We start from the raw sequence: 9,094 nt of genomic DNA on the forward strand, positions 1-9,094 counted from the left end.
CCCAAAAAAACTGGGACACCGGTGTTCAGATTTTGTGACCAACGAAGTGATAGCTTACACTATTGCTTCAATGATCTTGCTTTATTTTGCTAGACACGAAGTACTGAAGTAAGCCCTCATTCTGAGAAATGTAAGAAGTCATGGTAATCAGAGGAAAATTGTAATGGGATAGGGCACTTAGACTTCATGCCCACCGACATCAGCTTCAGTATCAACACACTCACTAAAACTAAATTCGTCAACACTTTCTCCATCAATAATTAGTGGGTGGTGCTCTGGTGAAATATATGGTGACGAGATTGGTGATGATGCCAGCGTGGTTCTAGCATCTAGATGGGGGTGACTACTACAGTACACCCAGCTCATATCAGAATTCTCATTTTCAAGACAGCTGCTATTGACAAGGCTTTGGTATGAATTGATTGTTTCAATCATGCATTTCTATAATGTTGTAAAAGCCAAAAGAAACAATTATATATAGTAATGTAGTAGTTGTGATCAAATTGCTATAAATTTATAATGTACATCAATGATATACTTACCCTCAGCTGAAGAAGGTGGACAACACCTTGAATATTAGGCCTCATGTTGGTTAGTGAGGTTGGAAGGTCATAGACTGGATATTCCTTGAAAAGTGACACATATGAATGCGCACCTGAAGGTCTCAGCTCGAATGATTTAAATCCTCGGTCTATAGAATGGTTTTCACATATCAAAACCTGGTGATAATAAAAATAATCATGCACCCTAAGCTCACTGACCTCCAGTATATATTCCAAAAAAGCGAGCATGTTCCTCAAAGTCTCGATTCCTGGTATCCTGTAGCCTGTGTTTCATAATAGTATACGTTTCACGGAACAGGTCCCATCCTGATTCTTTAAGGAATTTACTAGAGTGAATATCCCAAGTCTTCATCCTCTCCACTATCATCCAGTCTCTCTTGTCCAAAACATCTCGGATTACCAGATCCATCTTTCGGCCAGTAGGCTTTCTTGATGCTGAGGTGTCTAAATGCAAATGTCTTCCTTGATTTTTGCGTATTGCAGACTCCAGTCCAGATTTCTCGCCATCAATTACGAATAAGTTGTCTTGGTCGTCCAATAACTCCATAAGTAGGGGCCATGCTTTCCGGCCCCAGAAGGCTTCTGACAGATCTTGTATGAGAAATGGGGAGGGGGCTTTGTTATATAACCGACACCTTTGATGGTGAAGTACTTTAGTTATCAGTGACATTTACTACTGCCATCACCACCGATTTGTAAAAATTAACGTAATTTACCATGTACGAAAGGTATCCAGGATTAACTCGCATGAACCGCGGTCCTCAGTTGGCATGGGAATTTGGATCACAGGTTGTTTAGCGATCGCTGCTTGACTTAATCTCAGCAGATATTCGAGTGTACTGGGAGGTAGCTCAGGCAAGTTAAATCGATTTCGACTTGAAATTTCGGTCCATTCCTGCCTTGTAAATAAGTCCTTGGTGACTGGACAATCGAAGTCAATTGTATAGCTACTAATCCTAGATGAGAAAGTTGTTAATACCTGATACTATCAATCAATTCAGTAGCTTAAAGAAATAGCAGGTTATATCCATACTTTACGGTTGTGTTTATTGTCATACTAGCCTCAAATAAGACTCTTTCAACACATCTTCCAGAAGTAAGCTTCCAAAATCTTGTTTGATCTAAACGTTCGAGACGCTAACAATAATACCATGACAAAATAATTAACACGATTGTTAATGTAGTTCTCAACTCTTATACGAGCAATTCTCACAAATAAAATTAACGAATATATACCTCCATTCTTCTTTTTTTCGCGCTATCAGTGACTGTGGGCTGGGTCGATTCCCCCCTTTTTTTATTCTTAGAATGGGTTTTTGTGCCTGCCTTTTCGGATTGTGTGTGTTCTATTCAATTACAACCACATGACATTAGATACCGCTTTGATTCAATAAGAATCAATGCATAAAATGGGTCCGATTGTGAACTTGGATCCTTTTACCTTTCCTTTTTTGTGCAAGTATGGGTACACTTTGGGCTTTGGATGACTGGGGCGATTGACGTTGATTTTCTCGGAGAGGGGACTGGTGAACAAGAATCGCTGGTGTTGTCTGTCGGTTAGGTATGGAACTACTTGCTATTTGGACATCAGTATACAATTATTTAGTAAGAGATAGTCATGCTAATAATAATAGTCATCATTTTGATTACCATCACTGCTGCTGTTATCGTCATTATCCGAGGGAAATAAGATAAAATAAAATAAAAAAAAAAAAGAAGCAAGGCGAAATGAGGTCCTTTACCATCCTCTAAATGCTTAGATATCGACGAAAACGACATCTCTTCTGTCTTGTCAAAAAAACCTTGTTCGCTTTCTTCATCATCATTGAGACCTGTAGGCTTTTCGACGTTATGGTAAGTTGGGGCGCTCTGCTCTGTATTCTCCATATCCTCAAAACGACGATTGAAATCATATGAGGCTTGTTTAAGTCCCACTGCTCTAGTCATAATCCCAGCCTTTCTGGAACTGAGAATAGTGTCAACTTTGGAGTCCAATTCACTCCAAAACAGCTCTGCAGAATTTGTTTGAAAATCTTTGAACTCTTCGTTGAGCCTCTTTCTCCGTTCTTCGTTTATCTGAGTCTCTCGAAGAAGTGCCGAGTAGGCTGATACGGCAGATCGACTGTTTGTAAAGCCAAATTTGTGAACAAAGTTCGGGAAAGTTACATGCTCAACGCCTTGGTCTTTGAGAAGCGCCCAAGAAACTTGATCTTGCTTTGATCGTCTTATTTTTTCCATGATAGTTTGCGAGGTTAGGGACAACTAGGCAGCTTATAAGAGAAGATTTTGGTCAGTAAATGATAGTAATAAATAAAATAAGATATTATACGAGCGATGGCATAATGAAAAGGTTACAGGGCGTGTCACAGGACAAAGGCCATGTTCAACCTATCAAATTTCCAAATAGACACAACCAGCCTGGCTGACAGACCGCCAATAGCTAAATCTGTGTACAGCTCATAGAGCCGTGGTTGCATTAAGTCTACCTGGTTTTGCCAAGTCCACAATAGATCAATGAAAAGGCCACAAGGCGTGTCATAGGACAAAGGCCATGTTCAACCTGTCAAATTTCCAAATAGACACAACCAGCCTGGCTGACAGACCGCCAGTAGCTAAATCTGTGTACAGCTCATAGAGCCGCGGTTGTATCAGGTCTACTTGGTTCTATGCGGACGAATGGGGTTATGTCACTTGCCTTTATATATGGTAATTAACATGGAAGGATTAATTGTGAAAAAAGCGATTCGTAGCAAGAAGTGTTCGTCTCTGTACATACGTGCACGTGCACTTCTAATGCGTCACTAAATTTTCTTTTTTGCAAAGATTCTTTTAGCTGTGGTTCGACAGGATGTCCCGATTGGTAGATACAAAATAACTTGAAAATAAAATACAGCGTTTCTAATTGTTTTATCCACTTTAAAATAAACTTTATCCGATTTTATTTTGAATTGTTCCAATCACTAAAAAAAATTGTCCAAAGTTAAGTTAAAAAGTTAACCGAAAAGGGCGGAGAAATTTATCCGAATGTTTACAAATTTTGTCCAACCATGCAGTTCATTTTATCCAGATGGTCATGCGGAAATAGCCATGGGACCTTGTGATATTATCGGCGCGTCCTGGAAATTATCAACCGCGTTGGGTTTTTTTCTTCGGATTCAAAAAAAAAAAAAAAAAAAAAAAGTCGCCATTTTTTTTTTTTTTTTTTTTTTGATGTCAAGACGCGTCGCGAAGATCATGGCGCGTTGGCGTGTTGGCACATTGGTACCACGCTAGCATGCAATGATGGGCCCATGTATAAAAGGAATTGGGGTTCGAAGAAAAATAAAAAGACAAAGTTACCACCGCTTGTATCCTTCAACTGAGATCGCTTCAACACTCCTAATCACCTTATTCAAATTCACTATGGCACTTACCAAGAATCAACCTGAAATTATCAACTTGGTTGACACCGATGACGACGAGCTCTACAAAGATCTCGAGGCTCAGAAAGCCGCCTTGAAGTGGGATGACAGTTCTAATGTATGTGGTCTTGGTGGTTCTTTTGTAACTTGTTCCATCTTCTTGGTTATAAACATTGATTCCTCTATTTTGCAATATCCATAGGCTATTGAGATCAAAACCGAGGGGGGAGGCGGTGACAGTGTCATCCCTCAGCACCGCGCACAAGACTCCGGGAATAAAAGTGACTCTTCCAAACCCCATCTCCAAAATCTATATCGTCATGATTATGATGCCGGCATTTCGTTCGTCCATATAGCCTCCTCGTCGCGGCCTCGCCCTCGTCGGATGATTGTAGAGGAAGAGAGCGATGAGGAGGCAGACCCATACAACCCTTGGACGCCCCCCATATATACTGGCCACGAGCTTGATTTCGATACACCTGCCCTGGATGCGCCTGCTGCTGAAATCCCTGTCATTGACTCGCCTATCATTAGTGAGCCTGTTGACAGTAACAATAACAAAGGAAAAGGGCCTAAAATGACCTGCATCTATTCGCAGCTTCAATTCGACGAGGATGAGCTAGAAAGAGAGCGCAATCCGGCACCTGCGGCCCTTTTTGATCAAGACGAAAATGACTTTGGCCACGGGTATGAGGAGCCAAGCCTGAGAGAAATGTGTCGTAAAAGGAAACGCAACTCCCCTGCCACATATTCTAAGATTACAGAAGAGGCTTCTCAAAGATTGATTGAGTACTGGACAGTACACATGTGTACAGTAGCTGAAGCGGCTAGGGCCGTTCACATGCATCCAAGGACCGCCTGGAGGTAATAATTAAGTTTAAAGACCACTTGTGCTAAACGATATCTCGGGATATTGTTGCCAATTATGTTTACCTGGGAGTTTGTTATAGATATATTAATCATTACAGGGAAACAGGCAAGCTCCCTTCCAAGAAGCGTCGAGTGGATTCGAAATTGGCAGCAAGACACTGCCAGTACTTAGAGGATTTCTTAGACGAAGAACCTCTTTCGACGCTCATGGAAGTACACAAGGCTCTCCACGACGAATTTCCTGAAGTCCAAGTGTCTCTTGCCACGGTTTTCAATTATGTCATAAATATGTGTGAGTACACACTCAAGCGGATCAGGAAGGTCTCTGACAAGCGAAATGATCCCGCTGTACTTACAGCGAGAGAGAGATTTGCTGAAGAGATGCAAAACCCAACAAACCACGAGAAGTTTGAGAAAAAGACCATTTTCATTGATGAGGCGGGGTTTAACCTGCATCTGATCCGAGAGTATGGATGGTCCCGTAAAGGAAGGCCCGTAAACGTTGTGCGTCCTACCGTACGTGGTAGAAATGTTAGCGTTGTAGGTGCAATTTCATCGACTGGGATCATCTGTATGTCAGTGACTACAGTGGACCTTGATGCGGATGAAGAGCTAGTGGCGGAGGATGATCAAGATGGGGTCGCGAACAACAGCGGCCGTGGTCGTGGTAGAAATGCAGCACGTCCTCCGCAGGTATCCGAGGACGGTATAATTGGTTGTTCAACAACCGGGGCCTATTTTAGGGACTTCATTTGTGAGGTTCTTGAGATATTGGAGGCTAAAGGGATGCATGGATATACTTTTCTAATGGATAATGCGCGTATTCACAAGTCTCCACTGGTTAGAGAGCTCATAGAAGAAGCAGGCCATTTTTGTGAATATCTTCCTCCTTACTCACCATTCCTGAATCCAATCGAGGAATGCTGGTCGAAGGTCAAGAACAGTTTTAAGAGAAGCCGTCTTGAGGCGAACGAAACCATGCGCACTAGGTTCCAAGAGGCATTCAGGTCGATATCCCGAAAGGATTGTCAAGGCTGGATTCGTCATGCAACTACCTTTTTTCCAAGGTGTCTCAACAGAGAGATCAATCTATAGGCCTATAATAGTACAGTTATAGTGAAAAAAAAAAAAAAAAAAAAGTACATTTATTTATATGCACATTATTGTATAAATGTACAAATGGAGACAATCAACAAGCAGGTAAATTCGATGTATAAAAATGTATAAATTTATTTGTGAGATCCATTCTCTTTTATTCCTGGTCATTTTCAAATGAAATATCGGGTGTTTCTGGCTCATACTTTGTTCGTATACGCTTGTTGCTCGGTTGGTCAATCTTTAAATGCTCGTACAGATAATCCATGTCCTCTTTAAGTCTGATCAATTGTCGCTGTAAGCCTTGAGATTTTTCAATATCATTAATAAATAATAATAATGACAATAAACACAGATAGATTAACATACACAATTCAAGGTTACCTTGGTTCTCTCCTGTCCTTTGGTCAGAAAATTTTTCGATTTTATCTCTCAATTGGAAGCGATCTCGGGTAGAGAAACTTATCTCATCACTCAATTTGCCAATTACTATTTGATATTTTGCTATCATTAATAAAATAATAAATAAATAAGAAAAAAGTAGGTCGCAATTCACAGTTACCTTTTTGGGCCGTTTGCCCTTTGTCCAAGTAAGAGTATATATTTGTCCGTTCAGCCCTGATAGCGGCTCGCTCCACTGAACCGACATTTACACGTTTTTTAATATCTATATAGTCGGTTTTTATCAATGTTATCATTAATAAAAAAGAAAAAAGAAGAAAAAAAAATAAATTGATGTACACAATGTTACCATCACTGCCTTTCTGCAAGTCTACTATGGCCTTCAGTAGATTTTTAATTTCGGAAGTGCTCTTCTTCTGCTCCTCCATATATTTATTCTGATTCTCCATGTATTTATTCTGCTTCTCCATGTATTCGATAAGTGTGTCCAACTTTTTACTGGAAATAAAAGTTCCCTCTTCAGCGGCGAGACTAGCTAAATTGGCGCGAGCGGCGCGATTGACTGGCGCAGATAGCGTGACGGGAGGAGTGGTGGATGTAGTTAGTGTGGCGGGTGTGGTGACTGTAGCTAGCGTGGTGGGAGTGGTGACTGTAGTTATCTTGGCGGGAATGGTGACTGTTGCCAGTTTTTCGGAGCCAACAAATGATATCTTGCATGCTTCGCTAACGTAGTCCTCACTTGTATCAAGTATTTTAGCAAAAGTAGCCTGAATAAGAGGGCAGGCAGACCTGGCGTGCCTCCACAACGAGAACACCCTATTGAAAGACGTCTGACAGACGCAATGAACCAGTACTTTGCTATCTCCTATACATCGTGTTTTAACTGACATAATAAAAGTGTACGCCGAACTATTCACCGCTAGTTTAAAGGACATTTGAGACCATTTTTGTTTGTTTTCATCCACTGTGACAATTTGCGGTTCTTCTCCGTCAGACGTTTCCTCTGTGGTTTCATACGGAGAACTATACATTCTATATATTCCTCCATGCATTTCTGACGCTTTAAATATGGAGAAGAGCGTAGAAGCTGAGAAAAGAGAAGGATGTAGAAGCTGAGAAAAGAGAAGAGTGGAGCTGAAAAAAGAGAAGAGTAGAGCTGAGAAAAGAGAGAGTGAAGCTGAAAAAGAAAGAGAAAAAATGGCTGGACTCTTATACAAAAAATTTCGTCGAATAAAATGAATAGAGGGTAAGCTGTATATTTATATTGAGAATACTTCCAGTTTTAGACGATTTCTATTGCATCTTAAGCAAATACCCCTGTCATGTGGCAGATATGCCTCTTTCCTTCAAAGGTACATGTATAATACAACATTTTTTCACGTGCACACACACCAACACACATATCAACACACACACACACACATCAACACATCAACACACACATCAACACACACACTTACCAACACAAATTTTTCCAGCCCCTCTAAAATAGATAAATAAGGGGCAGTCTAGAGACAAAAAAAAAATTCTCACATTTTTAAATTGAATAAAATACCCTCCGTTTTTTAGACAGAAAATGAAGCCTACACATAAATTTCTGTTTTTTCAGATTTAATTCAAATAAAATATATTAGTCGACGACTTTTTGGCGAGGACTCTAGTTGATTGGCGGGAGACGATGACGCCTAAGGTACCACGCAATGGGATTAGTAATGTCAGGAACGAATCAGGATGAAGATTGCCTGCAATGAGAAAAGCAATGAGAATGTTGCGATTAGCAGTCATTTAAATGGGTTTTTACTATTGCCAAGATTTTTACCCCTTTTTTAATTAATGGATCATATCTTTTTTTCGTCCTCGTTACTTATTATGATCCTGGCATATTTCAGAGAACAATATAAATTGAGGTCCATTTTGCTTCTCATTTCTCCATTCCTCAACTTCGTTTGCATTCAAATATCATTTTCTCGCTTGTTACATTGCTGCATTATGTCTTCCTCCAACAACACTGTTTCCTCTTCCACCAACAAGGCTGCTGGTAAAAAACGCGCTCGTGAGGAGCTGGGTGAGAGCGCACGTCGCGAGACCTCGCCTTCCCCAGATGGTCCACCTGATGATCCAGTGTTCACCTATGTCCCATGGGAGCGCCCCACCAGAAAAGGAGACAGAATCAAGAAGCTTTTTCTGGAGAGCGAATTTTGCAATTTCATGGAACGGACAGAAAGTGCACTCTATCAGGATGGGGACGAGGTACGACCTCGCAAATACCTCTTCTTAGAGGGAGGACGACAGCTCGATTTGTCCAGAAAACCCATGAAGCGTAGCAATTTTGAGATATTCTGGGCACATGAACCATCATTGTTCAAGCAGCTGAAGCGTCGTAACCTGATGCTTGTCAAGGAACAAGACTGGCAACGACTTGAAGCGTCAGCAGCAGCCTCGCAGAGTGCACCGCAGGTTGCTGTCACTTCAGTGGCAACCGAGACTTAAGATATGACGAAGGCGTCGAGCTGCCGTCAAGAGTCAACACAAGAGATAGCAGAGAGACAGGTCCAAGAGATCCTCAGGGAACTGGATGTAGTCGATGTTGACACATCTCGTAGCAAGCTCTTGCAAGAAAGGGCCTCTTTATCATTAATTCCTTTATCAATCTGTAGTATTTAAATAGCTTTTTCCTTCACTGCAAAAACGGCATCTCTCTTCTTATTATCGATGCCCTTTTGCAGCGTCTCCAAAATCATTCAAAGTATTACTTAGGATCAT

At 41.0% G+C, this 9,094-nt stretch overlaps 4 protein-coding genes across 4 annotated transcripts; 1 reads left to right on the top strand and 3 right to left on the bottom strand.

Moving 5' to 3' along the window:
* Positions 1-635: 635 nt before the first annotated feature.
* BCR41DRAFT_59886 (hypothetical protein) lies at positions 636-3,292 on the bottom strand. Its single transcript, XM_022030929.1, has 6 exons — positions 2,306-3,292; positions 2,005-2,139; positions 1,800-1,909; positions 1,597-1,700; positions 1,280-1,510; positions 636-1,198 (listed from the first exon to the last, which is right to left on the bottom strand). The coding sequence occupies exons 1-6, from the start codon at positions 2,799-2,801 to the stop codon at positions 754-756; spliced, it is 1,521 nt and encodes a 506-aa protein (XP_021881422.1). The 5' UTR covers positions 2,802-3,292; the 3' UTR covers positions 636-753.
* A 625-nt stretch (positions 3,293-3,917) lies between these two features.
* BCR41DRAFT_353479 (hypothetical protein) lies at positions 3,918-4,401 on the bottom strand (the record flags this gene model as incomplete). The annotated part of the gene is made up of 2 exons (XM_022024159.1): positions 4,167-4,401; positions 3,918-4,082 (listed from the first exon to the last, which is right to left on the bottom strand). Coding segments are annotated over exons 1-2 (227 nt in total), but the record flags the coding sequence as incomplete, so codon positions are not given.
* A 1,638-nt stretch (positions 4,402-6,039) lies between these two features.
* Positions 6,040-7,523, bottom strand: BCR41DRAFT_59950 (hypothetical protein). Its single transcript, XM_022030930.1, has 3 exons — positions 6,492-7,523; positions 6,314-6,418; positions 6,040-6,232 (listed from the first exon to the last, which is right to left on the bottom strand). Exons 1-3 carry the CDS (start codon positions 7,381-7,383, stop codon positions 6,087-6,089), a joined length of 1,143 nt encoding a protein of 380 aa, XP_021881424.1. The 5' UTR covers positions 7,384-7,523; the 3' UTR covers positions 6,040-6,086.
* Positions 7,524-8,200: 677 nt separating this feature from the next.
* BCR41DRAFT_353487 (hypothetical protein) lies at positions 8,201-8,821 on the top strand (the record flags this gene model as incomplete). Its single annotated transcript, XM_022024160.1, has 1 exon — positions 8,201-8,821. One exon carries the CDS (start codon positions 8,201-8,203, stop codon positions 8,819-8,821), a length of 621 nt encoding a protein of 206 aa, XP_021881425.1.
* Positions 8,822-9,094: the final 273 nt, after the last annotated feature.

The sequence above is a fragment of the Lobosporangium transversale genome (assembly GCF_002105155.1).
Source record: "Lobosporangium transversale strain NRRL 3116 chromosome Unknown BCR41scaffold_18, whole genome shotgun sequence".
In the NCBI taxonomy this organism is placed as follows: Eukaryota; Fungi; Mortierellomycota; class Mortierellomycetes; order Mortierellales; family Mortierellaceae; genus Lobosporangium; species Lobosporangium transversale.

Bases quoted from the DNA above. Each gene is read 5' to 3' on its own strand.
- BCR41DRAFT_59886 (XM_022030929.1), bottom strand. From the start codon at position 2,801: ATGGAAAAAATAAGACGATCAAAGCAAGATCAAGTTTCTTGGGCGCTT. The intron at 1,701-1,799 runs GTATATATTCGT...TATTATTGTTAG, and splicing joins CGAAAAAAAGAAGAATGGAG to CGTCTCGAACGTTTAGATCA. The intron at 1,511-1,596 runs GTATGGATATAA...TAGGATTAGTAG, and splicing joins ACAATAAACACAACCGTAAA to CTATACAATTGACTTCGATT.
- BCR41DRAFT_59950 (XM_022030930.1), bottom strand. From the start codon at position 7,383: ATGCATGGAGGAATATATAGAATGTATAGTTCTCCGTATGAAACCACA. The intron at 6,419-6,491 runs GTAACTGTGAAT...AATATCAAATAG, and splicing joins AGGGCAAACGGCCCAAAAAG to TAATTGGCAAATTGAGTGAT. The intron at 6,233-6,313 runs GTAACCTTGAAT...AAAAATCTCAAG, and splicing joins AAGGACAGGAGAGAACCAAG to GCTTACAGCGACAATTGATC.